This window comes from Cyanistes caeruleus, chromosome 4 (genome assembly GCF_971803275.1).
Source record: "Cyanistes caeruleus chromosome 4, bCyaCae1.hap1.1, whole genome shotgun sequence".
NCBI lineage: Eukaryota > Metazoa > Chordata > Aves > Passeriformes > Paridae > Cyanistes > Cyanistes caeruleus.
In genome coordinates, this window is record NC_141704.1 from 55,273,895 (window position 1) to 55,288,275 (window position 14,381).

Here is a 14,381-nt window from a genome sequence, read left to right on the forward strand (position 1 = left end):
GATGCTGCTGTGCTTTAAAATCTGAATTACTAAATTGAAAGACCAAAACCTAAATGGTTAATATTTAGAGGGAAAACATGTAGCGCTTTCTAAAAGCAGGGTGCCTGCTTAAACCCGAGTGTCATGAAGCATCTGATGTAAATCCTGATTTAAACCTGGCCCTGCAGATACCAGCAAGAGGGCATCATCTCCATGTGCACCAGCCACTAGGTGGAATGCATGGCATACCCCAAGTGCCAGCACACGGGCACTGCTTAAGGCTGAGCAGCGTATGGCCAGGAGGTGAGAGCTAATGGCACTCTCACCCTTAGGTAGCAAAACAAGGCTCTGGCATTATAACACATGACTGAGGCTGCACAGCCCCATCCCTCCCTTTTGTCTCCCCTGCCATGTGCAGACTGAACTCAACATTTGGAATTAATAATGAGGGCACAAAGACAAAAGCAAGCATATGCTTATTTGCTTAATTGAGAGCACAGAAAGCAAGGTACACCTTGCACAGCCAGAGGAAATGCCGTTTCAAGGTTAAACAGAGAAAGAAAACACAGGAGCACGTACACCATGGAAACATTTCCCCTGCAAGAATCCAGAGAAGTCAGTACTCCGTTTAATGGGGGGAATCCTTTCCAGCACATAAATAGGGGCTCTCTGAGGTAAGGGGAAATAAGGATGGATGAATCTGTTCATGTAAAAGCAGACAAAGTGCTGTTTCTTGCTCACAAGCAGATTCCTGCCAGCTGCTCTCTTTTCTACTCCCACCATCTCCAACCCTGCTACCTCAGGTAGGAAAAGCAAGGATTAGAAAATTCCCAAGTCTTGTTGCTTTGCCTTGTCTGTCTCTCCTGGTTAACTTTGGTTAGCAAGGAAGTTAATCAGAATGAGACAGGGACACAGGCAGCCCTGCTGTGGGGTGCACACCCTCTTGCACGGGAGGAATGCACCCAGAGCTGCAGAAACCCTTTGAGGGGGATTTCACTGCAGAACAGCACTGAGGAACTGCAGTGGCAAATATGATATCCTTTTAGTTATCTGCAGCCAGTGGTATCCAGCATCACTAACACCTACTTGTGAGAGCTTCCAAAGCTTCACCCACAACTGCCTTGCAGAGTTCGGCTCAACACAGCCACGGTTTGCCCACTAAAATTGAAAGTACACCTTGCATTTGGCTTCCTAATCATCAGGTATTTCCAAATTACTTACTGTGAGCACTACAGGAATAAGACATTTTGTGACTAATCGCTGAATTAAATCAGTTAATTGATGCTATTCTTAAGAGAATGATTTTCTATATTAGTTTTCACAAAGATATACTGCACCAGCAGCAAGTAATGTGTGACTGCTGTGGCTGTGTTAATTTCCATTGGCCTTGGGAGCCATTAACTACACACTTACAACCTCTGGGCATTACTGGAATATTAATTCTTATACAGAGAGGGTTTCATTACATCAGCACCAGTGTTACAGGCAGAGACATGGCACTCAAAACTGCTGCTCTCTCAGAGCTGCGTGCAAGGAGTTGCTCTGCTACAGCCTCTGCTGAACCAGAGCAGACTGAGCTCACAGTGAGGAGTACATTACATATGCACGAGCACTTCAGTTCTAATGAGATACAGTTTTAACTGCAAGATGCATATGTTTAAATATTTTAATTCTGGACTGTTTTCTTTCAAGTAGAATTTATCACTGATTCTGATGGTCCCACTTATTAAAACATCACTAATAAAGCTTCTTGCATCTGTGTGCTTCTGCTGGTGGCAGGGGTGACAACAGGAAACACAGAAATGGGTTTGGGTTCTTAAGATGTTCCCTTCTGCACCACACTGCTCACACTGACCTATTTATTCTCCTCGAACGGGCGGGGAGGGGGAATGTTTCATTTTGCAAATGCAGGAAGCAATGACTGAGGCTGCTTGGAGCCTCTGTGCTGGGGGAGGCAGCAAACACGGCACTGGATGCTGAGGGGAATCTTTGGGAGAGTTTAGGCAAACGCTCCTGCTAACTGGTTCCTGACCAGTCGAGAACGCTGTTTGCTCCTTGACAGAGGAAACAATGATGTCCACAGTGAAAGCCAAGAAGGAAAGGGTGGAGTATAAATAACAAAGCAGAACACAGTGTTTTTCCATTTCTGCTTCCCACAAGCTCCCAGCCTCTCACAATTTCAAAATAATTTTCCAATGTGCTTTTCCAAACTCTCCTATTTCCCTGTTCCCCAGCCAGTCACACACATGCCCTTCTGAAAACCCACGGCATCAATCTGGCTCCAGCCAGAAACGAGCCCACTGACATTGGAAGTTACTACTCCAGAGGATTTCCTTCCCTTCTGATTTCTACGACAGCAGTAAGTGACATAAATGGAAAATAAACAATAGGCAAACCTTTTTACGTAACGCTTCCTCCACAGGGAAAAACAAAAAGCCTGTTAGCCATAAATCAGAGAAATAAAATACCAGTGGTATTTTCCAACCTCAAATACCAGCATCATCCAAATTCCACTTCAGCTGGGAAAAAAGCCCTGTGATCCCCTCTCTTGTATTCCTAAATGCATGTTCTGCTCTACAAGGTGAATGGGTGCAGGGCTGAGGTTTCATTGATTTTCTGTGATATCCATATGAAAAGTGCTCAGTTTAGAAGAATATGAGACCACTCCTGCCTCAGCAGGAACTCTGGGAAACGGATGGTGTCTCCTCTGCTTTGGGAATCACTATCATCAACAAAGGTTCTCTACAGCAAATTATCCTCTGGATGACACAACCACCTTCCTTGGCTTCCTACCCTTGTACTGATTTCACAGATACCTGTGTTGGGCCATAATAAACTGTCCTACAGAAGATGTCCAAAATGCAACGGGACTTGTTCTCCTCAGCTGAGCCAGCTTTCAGAATTAACAAAGCAACACAGCAGTAAATGCCACTTTTGGGGCTGGAGCAGGTTTTGCAAATTCCTGAAGTCAGCAGACCCAGCTTGGGAAGGAGAGCTGCTGAATAAGAAGGCATCATTTTTGTAAAGCTCTTTTGCTGGTTAGAGCTGGGTTTGCAGGCGCTGTCACAAACGTGGGCAGCGCGTGCGGGCGCTTTCCAGGAGCAACGGGAAACGCGGCAGCTTGACAAGCCTTGGAAAGGTCAGTACAGGATGCAGAGATCAGCCCACAGCTCTCCCCTCCCTCTCCCTGGCTTCAGACATTAACACTGACCACAGTTTGAGTCTGACCTTCTGGCCTGTGCATCCACTCTTCAGGGTAGTTCCTTAAATAATTAACAAGTAAGTGCTCCCTGATCACTTACTGCCAAGGCAGTAAGACAAACTGCTTGGGGCTTCTGAAGATGTCTATGCCTCAAATATCTCTCTATATATTTGGCCACGTCTTATACTTGTGGTTTATTTGCTTCTCATTTAGTCTTGCACACATGCTTGTGCATCTATGTGGAGATGCATCATTTCCTCAGACACCAGCATCCTCCCCCTCACTGCTGCTTTCAGCCAGGACCTGGCAGGATTTCTGCATCCAGAAAACTTGGTCCCTGGGCTGAAGACTGAGTGGCCACGGTGGCCCAGAGGTAGCAACAGTGTCACACAATGTCAAAATGGGGTAAGTTTCGAGAAAGGGACAGAATGGGGTACAAGCACAAAACTAGGAACACACTGAGTACACAAACGTTTCCTGAACCAACACAGAAAAAGTGTATTTAACAGGCCTCAGCCAAGGGAATCAAGACAGATCAATCCTGCAGAAACAAGCAAACAGAGGAACAAAAAGTAAAGGTGAAAGAAAAAAAAAAAACTCTAAGAGGAGGGAAGTAGTAATTAATTAAAGCAGCAGCTGGAGAAAGAAGAATGAGGAACTAAGATTGTGAGTAAAGATCCTCCCAGCACATACTTCTTAAAAAATATCCAACACACACAGAGAATACCAAGTAGGTTGGTTTATGTCTCCTTTCCCACATCTATAGATTTGTTCTGTATCCTCCTCCCGTTCCATCCATTAAAATTTATTTTTGTTTCACATACCTCCATCTACTTCTCCCACCTCTCCTCATCAGCCTCCTCCTTCTGCCCCAAAGAGGAGATCTCTCACTTCTGGGATGACATTATCTTCTTGCTATACTATTTTGCTTTTGCTTTTGCTTCCCATCAACAAGGAGGGTCCTACCACATTACAGATTTTTGAGAGACGTGTAACACCTACCAAAGAAGATCTTAAAAGGGCAACAAAAAGGCCAATAAGGGTAAACAGCACAGTGAAGACAGCTATGAGAAATGAAAACCGTTCTTTAAAAAGGAACAGCTACAGAAGGAAAAAGGAAAAGAGTATAAACGTCAGCCAGTTAAACATAAACCATAATTAGGCAGACCAAAAGAGATTTAAAGAAAAACTTGCTAAAGCTATCAAAGCTAATAATGGAATACATCAGACAGAGGAAACCTGCCAAAGATCCCCTAAGGCAAATAGATGATGGAGGTCTAAAAGTAGTGCTTGAAGAAGAAAAGACCACAGCAGAAAAGCTAAATGTGTTCCCTGCACCAGTGCTCACTACAGGGAAACTAAAGGAGTTGCCACACAGGAGCCTTTCCTCACAGGGCAAGACTGAAGCACTGTCTCTTACTAAAGTGGCAGTAAAAGAGGCTTTAAAACAAATCAACACCCAGAACAGTTATGAACCCATTGGGCCTGGTAGAATGCATCCAAAGGAAATCAAACATGCAGCTATTAGCTGCGGTAGGTAGCCTATAACTTAAATGAGACTGGCACTAGGGGAATGGAAGTTGATGAACATGACTTCATTTGGCTCCAGGGAAAGGATCTTGACGGGGAAACAGACCAGAAAGTCTGATTTTCACTTGAGGTAATTTGGGGAAAACCATCATAAATCCTACTTCTAGCACATTTCTGGATAACTACAGTCCAACTAAGAATTAGCCTTGCGTATTGCAGAAAGAAGTTATTTGGGAAGCTCTGCTGGTGTTTTACAGACTCAACAGGTACATACATCTTATTGAATCTATGAAAAGCCTTTATAAATATCCAAATACAGCCCAGTCAGTCAAAATCACATACACCAATGTTCAGCACTTAAATGTTCAAAGGGGTTTTTTTACAAAATCCCTCACTAAAGACTTCCTGTTTCTTCGAGGAGTAAGAGGAGAAGATCCTCTCATGAATCAATACTTAGCTGAAAGACAGCAAGTAAAGAGCATGAATATGTGAACAGTTTTTACAGCTGGAGAAGAGTGCAAGCAGGGTTCCCAGGAGATATGCAATGGCACCTGAGCTACTTCAGGTGTTCAGAAAGGATCTTGAAAGGGGAGCAAAACAGGGAGGGGACACATTTGCCAATGACACCAATGTGACACTGCAAGAATTAACTACACTTCGTTGCAGAAGGATCTCACAGTATTGAAGAGTGACAAAAATGATGGCACAAGAAATGCAGTGTTGGTACAGACACAAGCATCAGAGAGTGAGCACACACACACTCTAAATCTGCATACAGATTGATGTCTAAAACCCTGGTATTTCCAGTCACAGTAGGTGTCCTGGAATTTGTGTTGGGAGTGCTGTGAAATTATCACTCACTGCTTAGGAGAGGTCAAAAAAGGCAAGCAGAAGATTAGGAATTAGCAGGAGAAGAGAACAAGAACCAGAATGCAGTCCTATGTTATTGTGGTGCACATATCTCTTGAAAGGTGATTCTGGCCTCTTTCTCAAAAGGATGGATTAGAGTATGAAAGTATCCGGAGAAGACTGACAAGAGGAATCAGAAATGCAGAACAGCTTCCCTGTGAGGAGAGTACAAGACCAGCTGACTTCAGTGTGAAAAGGAGACAGCCTTAGGTGAAGGCACAGGGGCTCAAGGCATGGAAGTGCCTTTATCCTGACAAGCTGATGGTTACTCACAACTCATTCAGCACACCAGAACTAGGGGACACCAAACTATGTGATCAGGCAGAAGGGTCACAGAACACAGGGGGAAATCTTGGTGTGCACACTCTGTAATTTAATGATGGAGCCCAGTGCACAGGATGCTGTAGAAGCCAAAACTATAAATAGATTTGAAAAAGCAGTCAGAGACATTATGGAAGAAAAGCCCATCAGTGGCTTTTAAAAGCAAAAATAGCAAGTAACTCCTGACTCAGGAAGTCTTTAAACTGCAGATTACTGCAAGCTGGGAAAGAACTGGAGAGAAGCATTATTGTTGCTGGCCCTGTTCTCACAGCTCTTTTTTCAGCAGCTGCTGCTGATTGCTCTCAGGGGCAGGCCACAATACGAGGTGACCCAGCAGGAATTTAAGAGTTCTGCCACCCCCTCAAAACCCTGGGGCAGACCTCCCTCCTGGTACTGTCCCCAAAACTCCTGAGCTGAAGAGGGAAGCAGCTCAACCTAGGGCACTGAGCCCTGAGTACATCTCTGGGCTACCCCAAGTTCCTCCCTGGAGGTTAAGAGGTTTTAGCTCCAGCTCAGAGCTGCACTGCAGCAGTGGCACAGCCTCAGAACTGGGGCTGGCAGTGAACAGTCACACTGCTTTGAATGGAGGCTGGAAGGACAGAACTCCGTTTGTATCCAACTAAGGAGACATAACCTTATCCCTCTCTTCTGCCACAGACCCCACAGCACTCCATACTGTCCCTAGAATGCTCCTTAGTAGAAGGAAATGTCCTCCTGTCATCTGCTACAGTTTGACTTCATTGTTCTTAAACATGAGTGACCACAGCTGTGCACAACACAACACCATATGATGCCTGCAATTCTGCAAATGGAATTGTCATATTCCCACCTCCCCTTCAGTAAGAGAGTGGTCCACCTTGGAAATCCTCCTACTTTCCTCCAAGTGGCCCTTCAGTAAGAGAGTGGTCCACCTTGGAAATCCTCCTACTTTCCTCCAAGTGGCCAGGTTTGGACTGGAGGTGTGTCCCACGTGGACTGCTGTGAGAGTCCAGTCACCAAGGCATGCTGTGGCTCGAACAGCAAACAGTGTTTGAGGGAGACAACAGGGAACTGAGACTGGCCCAGTGGGTCAGAGTGTGGTGTTAATAATAGTGCTGAGGCTGTGGGTTTGACCCCATCCCCATATGGGCCATTCACTTGAGAGCTGGACTCGATGATCCTTGTGGGTCCCTTCCAACGCAGAATATTCCATGAATCATGCGGAGGGAAGAAACCCCAGTCCCAGATTTTTTAAAAAACAGACCCACTAAGAGAGCTCCAACCACTTCAGTAATGTTTCCTGAAGACCAAAGGGTACACATAAAAAACTATTTCATACTTTTAGTGCTGCATAAATTAAACTTTGCTCTGGCCAATAAGTTAGGAAATAAAGCTCAACCCGTGTGCAGATCACCTGCGTTTCTGCAATTACTTCACAATTAGACAACTGCTGAAAGCAGCTGGAGGCAAATGCAATACATTTTCTAGCAAAACACAAAATGAAACAGTCTGTTTCAATGCAAGAAAATACATAAATGAGGTTGTTAACAGAGCTGTTTGGCAAAGAGTAATCAAATAAAATAAAATATGGTACATTAAGTTTGGCACTTTGTGGCATTTTATTTTTGCCATTAGAACATTGCTAAAGAAATTTCAATATATTCAGTAGCGTTACTATGGCATTCTGGAGTGTTGCAAAAAACTTTTGCTATGTCTTTAGAAACTGAAGCGTTACGCTATCATTAAATCTACAGAATCAAAGTTACTTAAAAACAGCATGTCTTAAAAATGTGATTGTCAGAACCAAAGTTTGTCCATCAGCATATAAACTGCTTACACCAGTTTTTGCACAGTTACCAGAAAACAGAAAGTGTTATTTTATGATAATGAAAACGTTAATTAGATCAATGCATCAATAGCACAACGTTAAAGAAAACTATTCCATGTAACAAACTTACTTTAAACAATATAAAAATGCAAGTATTCTCCTGTGGTCACTCCTACCTGAAAAGGGATTCTCGTGACAGCCAGATTTCATTCTGTTTCACGGTCTTCCAAGAGAAGAGCAGCAGCAGCAAAGCAAAGAGGGTGGGAACAGTAATTCTCCATTTATTTAGCCACGTAGACAGCTTTTTTAGACCATGGACAAAAAGGATGCAATACCCCATACTGTGAAAAGAAAAAAAAAAATTAATTAAAAAAGCAAAATGTACCAAAAGTTACATTTCAAGTGTCTGATTTATATGCAAGACCATCCAGTATTGCATTTATTATACAATTACAGGGGGTTTTGGGCTAATGATATTTTCTGGGCTAACAAACTTCAATTCAACAGCAGTTTTCCTCAAGTCACTACACAATTTCCAAATTAATCTAAATGATAGACCCAGATGCCAAAAGTACAGTCGCATACATAATACCACCCAGCATAATGGTAGCTTACACCAGCCACAGAAGGCAGCTGCTTTTCTGAACAGCAAGCTAAGAAAGCACCATGTAATAACAGTAATACTGAGCACTACTGGAGCAGTGTGGAAATGACAAGGATTTTAACAGGGGGAAGTCTCTAAACAATCCCAGTGGTGGCTGCTATTAATTCCAGTTTACAAATTGTGAGGCTGAGGCAGGAGAGCGAGTGCTGTAGTCAGTGCTGCTGCAGGAGCAGGTGGCAGAGACCACCAAAAGGCAGAAGTGCCTGTCTGGGTCTGGCACTTGTACATCAAGGCCAGCCTGTCCCTTCTAGTGCCCAGCCCAGAGGAGCTGAGATGTGCTGGCAGATCTTCCTTGCTGCCCTTCCATGAACTGGCACACAGTCATTTCCAGCCCCCAGCACTTGCATGGCTCTCCATGAATAACCACTGTGGCATTTTCACAAGCCAAATTTGGACTGAAGTCTCACTCCTGAATAAATTTAAATCTGTTCAGTAATTATTTACCTTAATTTGAGGTTTATGTTAATTCCTCCAATGATGTCCCTTCTGAATTAGAAATTCAGTGCTTTTGGTTGCTGTACTTCATAATTGCTAATTCTACTTGTAATTTTTTACAAGGAATTTAAATTTCTATTGCTCAACAAATTTCATTAGCTTATCTAGAATTCTTCAGGTTACTTAGCACCTGATTTAGTGTTAGACTTGAAAATCTATCTTAGTCCAGGCAGCTGTCCCTGATGAAATAAGGGAGCAGAAGGCTCTTGAATAACACTTGAGGACAATCAATAAACAGGGACAAATGCACTTCCCAAACACTGGCACACCTTGAACCCCAGATGAATCTACACTTAAAAGCAGGCAGGCTGGAGGTAGAAAGACCATTGCACAGACCACAGTCTGGCCAGAGATTTACAGGCTTTCCTAATCTGTACAGAGACGCTCGAGCAACTTCCCGGCGAGAATGCTACAGGACAAACTAAGAACAAAATTCCCCTGTCAGAGGTGACCTTGCAGGCAAGCACACAATATGGTGACAGTCAATGTGAAAATCAGAAAAAGGAAAATGTTCCGTATTTGAGGAGCTCTGTGTGTGTTTCTTGGCATGGTTTCTCTGCCCTCTGAGAGAGCTGGACACACTGCTGTAGCTTAGGATTCCCAGGGATGGATAAGGACAAGAATTCTTCCTTTCACTGAGGAGAAAACCTGCCTTTGTTGTATGTGCTGATTAGCACCACTGCATTGCCTCTGGCACAGTACAGGTGCCTTACAGAACACAGAGAGAAGTATAGGGGGAAAATCCAGAGATAACATCAGATTTTCTGATCATTCAGAACTCCTTCACTGCTGTTTTTGAGTTCTCCCAGTTTTCAGAAATGGTTACCTATATATTTATGTCACTCAATTATGCTTGCACTTCACTGTAACACATTTCTTGTAGTTGTGCTGTTTGTTCGTTAACTCTTTTGCACATATATATTTATTGCACTTACATTAACTGCAAGAAAACATTTGGAATTATAGAGATACTTGTGCCAAACAATCCAGCTTTTACAATTATTGAACCCTACTTTAAAACCTCTGAAAAGTTAATCTCAGTAATAATCCCTCCCTTTCCAACAAGAAATGCCTCAAAAGCCTGCAGATGGTTTTCGCTCAGTTATTTTGCCTTTCCTCAATTTTATCCTTCCCCTGGAATTAATTATCTGAAATAAATATTATTTAATTACTTTAGCACAAGGCCATTTTCAAAGCAATTTCCCTATACCTTCACATATTCAAGAACAGACCCTTTCTACAGAATCATGAATGCATCCAGAAAACAAAAAATGCAAACGTCAGTGTCTTGGTATTTCTGTCAAATCCTGTCCCAGCTGTTGGGAATTTCTGCCTTAGCAGCAGTACTCAGTCTGAGGCACAGTCAGCATCACATTACACCTCCTCCAGATCCTGTGATCTGGAAAACAGAGTATCCACACCAATGTATTAAAGAAAATCTGTCAAAAAGCCATAATTATATTACTATTGTTTCTTAGTTCCAAAACCACATGATCTGTCACACCTTACATCACTTGTTTCACACTAGACCCAACAGTCCCAGTACAGAAATTAACTTTATCACAGAGACCATGCCATTTTGAGCTAGTGAAGCACCAAATTTGCAAAAATGGAGCTGCTGCAGCAGCAATCTGCCCTGGCAGTCACTGGACCTGGAGAACCCCCACACTCCACCACAGTTCATCCCCAGATGCAAGTTCATCCCATTTCCCTTGATCCCAACCTCACCAGGCTTCAGAGGAGCCCTTTGAAGCTGCTCTGACTTTTATCCAGTCAGCATCAGCCCCAGCAGTGGTACCCTGGTGGAAAGAGCCTGCACAGGTGAGGCTGCACTCGGATGATGAAGGCAACTTTCCAGGTAATGCTTGCAATGTGGTTAATTCTGCTGTGACCCTGCCACTGCCTACAAACACAGAGAACATTTCAAACAGATTTGCTTTTCTTCTCAGAGTGATGGGGGACCTGACTCCATATCAAATCTTACCACTGGCTCCCCAGGAAATCAGGTTTTACTCACACACACACAGGAAAAAAAAAAAAAAAAAAAAAAAAAAATGTCTCAAAAGGACAAAGAATTGTTTGCCACTTGGAAAACTTACCCTTAAGTACTACATTCCAAACATCTCAGTAGCTAACTGCTACTTGAAGCTGCAGGGTTTCAGTTTTGGGGGTTATTTGGTTTCTTAGTTAACTCTATCATTTATTTCCTAGAGAGGGAACCATTTCTCCTGAAGGGCTTTTCTCTCAGCATTGCCATACAAGCGCTTTTCTGAAATACTCTGTAGCAAAACCAAAACAATGGGAAACAAGCAAAATCTCCAAACCACTTTTCTAAGTCCATTTTCCACTGGATTATTGTAAAACTCCTAAGTTTGTTTTTTGCTGGGTTTTTTTGGGCGGGGGAGAGGGGTTGGGGTTTTTTTTTGGCTTTTGTAGGACAAGCAACAGCCTGCTACAGCAGTGAAAAGTCCAAGCCAGCTTGGTCCCTGGGGTCCTGAGAAACAGCTCACCAAGTTAACATTGTAATAAAGAATTAGATGAATAAAAATTCGAAAGAAAAGGTTTAAATAAAGTATATGTAATTGTAAATGATGAAAATATGGAATGAGAAATCCTCCTCCAAGTCGAGGCAGGATTTCTCTTCCAAAGCAACAGATTGCAGCCAAGCACCCAGATAACAATCGCAAGCAGGCACATCAGCCCCGAAAGAATGGGCAGGACACGGGCCATCGAACAAACAAAAGAACGGGCCCAGACGAGATATCGCGGAGCCTGAGCACCTCCACCCTGACCACCTGTGCTGGAGAAATGGAGAAACTAGACAAAGGAAGAGGAGCCAGCCGAGATAGCCATCGGCTCCAGGATGGGTGCCACCACTCCACCCTAATGGCCCGGACCAAAATGATATCAAAAAGACATCCTGGACCTCTTTACATATGAGGAGCCTCTGCCCAACGTCTATTGACTCTATTCTCCGGTGCCAAGAAATCTATTCTTCGAACAATTAAGAACCTCTTAGCAAAGGGTGCCTGCTTGGAATTTGGCCTCGGGACACAAACTGCCTATAAAAACCCAGGCCAAAGGACTCTCAGGTGTGGATTTGGGAGCATCTATACCTTGCGTATAGACCCTGTCCACCCAGCGCTGCGCTGCTTATTTTATTGTGGTTTTTTCTCTTTGTTCGAATTTATTATTGTTTGATAATAAATTTTCTCTTTTATATAACCCGAAATTGCCTTTGCATTTATAACAGATTGGTGCCGTGACTCGGATAGGAGAAATTGCAGGAGAATCTCGCTACCCAGGACGGGTACCCCCGCTGATTTTAGCGGCCTGGTGAGCCGAGAACCTCCGCAGCACATTCCTATATCCGAACCAAATTTAGGCTAAGGAAAAACCACAATAAAAAGGGAGAAAGGATCCAGAGAGCTCGGGAAGGCGAGGAGCCTTCGAGAAAGCCGCGGCTTGGTAGCTCGTAAAAAGTCATCTGTGCACGAAGACACCCTCGCAGGAAAATAGCTGTAAGTACTGTGAGGTTGAGCTGGTGATTGGGCGATTGTGTGAGACGTGATCTGATCACGAAGCGAGTGCGGACTTCAAGGTCGCGGTTCCATCCTCCCGCGAGGGAATTGGCCGGCCAAGAAGGAAGCGATTCGGTGTGAGAAAGGTCTCTCTTTACACGATTGTAAAAACCTGGGACGAAGGAGGTCCTGGGGGACCGATCACAGGAGGCTGAAAGGGGAAGAGGACGTCCTGTCGAGCTCGGGAATTAGTAAACCCTTTCAGTCAACGGGCCTAGGCAAAGGTCCAAGAGAGAATCGAAGTGCTGAATACAAGAGACTCCAGTACAGCTAACTGCGAGGTGAGTATTAGCAAAGACTTTGATTCATCTGGTAAAGGTGGAACGAACACAACGCAAGAAAGGTAAGATATTTTTCAATATGGGACAAAGAAAAAGTAAGATGCAGAAAAAGGGTAATGAAAAGGGTCCCTCTGAGAGAGAGAAGGGATCACTAGACATCCCACCGGAAAGTCCCTTAGGATGGATGTTAAAATATTGGGAAAATTGCCCTGAGAGAAAAAAAGAAATCTAAGGCAAAAATGATCTGGTATTGTGCCGAGGTCTGGGGAGGGCAAGAACTGAGAAACCACCTCACTTAGCCTGTGGTGGGCACATTTGAAAGGTGGACGTGTAACAAGTATATTTGCGAAGTATAGAGCAGAGAAAAAGTAAGCTACAAAGAAAGAGCACAGGGAAAAATCCCTCCAATCCGGAGGAGAGATCACCAGACATCCCGCTGGAAAGTCCCTTGAAGTAAATGTTAAAACACTGGGAAGATTGTCCCCTGAGGAAAGGGAAATCGAAAGAAAAATTAATACATTATTGTATAGAAGTTTAGGGAAGACAGGAGTTGAGAAGTCACCTTACTTAGCCAGTGTTAGGCACATCTGAAAAAATAGACCTGTAATAAGTTGTTCTCCTATGTGGAGAACAAGGACCCCTCGGACCCCGAGGAGAGGGAATATGCTAAGCTCTGGTTAAACGCCAGGGTAGAGCTGTTCCCAATGAAACAAAAAGAAAAACGTGAGTCGAAAACTGAATCTTGGGAACCCCTTGACCACTTACCTCCCCCGTACCATGGACCGGCTGGGCCGTCGTCCCCAGATCAAGTGGTGCCTTCAGCACCTTCGGGCCCCCGAGACCAACCCACTGGGATGCATGTGTCTCAAGCGGGAGACTCGGTGCCGGCAGCGATGCTGGCAGCCCTTCCCCTTTCCCCGCCTGCAAACACCGTAGCCACAGGAGTCTCTTCAGAGGTTTCTCCGGCACAAGGCTGGGGACAGCTCTATCCGTCCTTGCTGGTCCGGCCGCCACAGCCGGGACCCTCACACTTAACTGAAGGGGTCCCTACCGGTAACCGGGTGGCAGGGGAGTTCTCACAATCAACAAAAGGAAAAACCCCCACAAACCTCAGTTCCCCTCCTGCAAGTAGAACTCGTTTGAAAGCAAAAATGATGGGCGAGGAGGGGGGAGAGAGTAGTGAGAATGAGCACCGGTTGTTCCCTCTCAGGGAAGTACCGACAGCCCCGGGAGTGATTGGATTTGTGAATGTTCCCCTTAACTCCGGGGATGTGCGAGCGTTTAAAAAGGAGGTGGGGCGATTGTTAGACGATCCTTTAGTGTGGCTGAAAAGCTGGATAACTTTTTAGGAAGTAGTATTTACACATACGATGATCTTATGGCCATCCTGAGATCGCCTGTTTAATCAAGAGGAAAGAGAAATGATTAAACAAGCCGGTATCAGAGACTGGGACCGACGCAGTCCACAGGGGACACCAGGTGACCAGAAATGGCCTAGCGTGAGCCCGAGCTGGAATGCCCAGGGAGGAGGGCAGGCAGAGCATGATGGATTTAAGAAACATGACTGTTCAGAGAATAAGAGAGGCAGTTCCCCGAGGTCAAAACATTAGTA

The 14,381-nt window shown here is 44.4% G+C and overlaps 1 protein-coding gene across 1 annotated transcript in view; it reads right to left on the reverse strand.

Annotated features, from left to right (window-relative positions):
- Positions 1 to 14,381, reverse strand: part of TMTC1 (transmembrane O-mannosyltransferase targeting cadherins 1) — a 142,423-nt gene that overhangs the window by 40,023 nt on the left and 88,019 nt on the right. Inside the window, exon 10 of the mRNA XM_086884757.1 lies at positions 7,925 to 8,089. Within this exon, the coding sequence (XP_086740883.1) occupies positions 7,925 to 8,089 (165 nt within the window). The remainder of the gene's footprint in view (positions 1 to 7,924; positions 8,090 to 14,381) is intronic.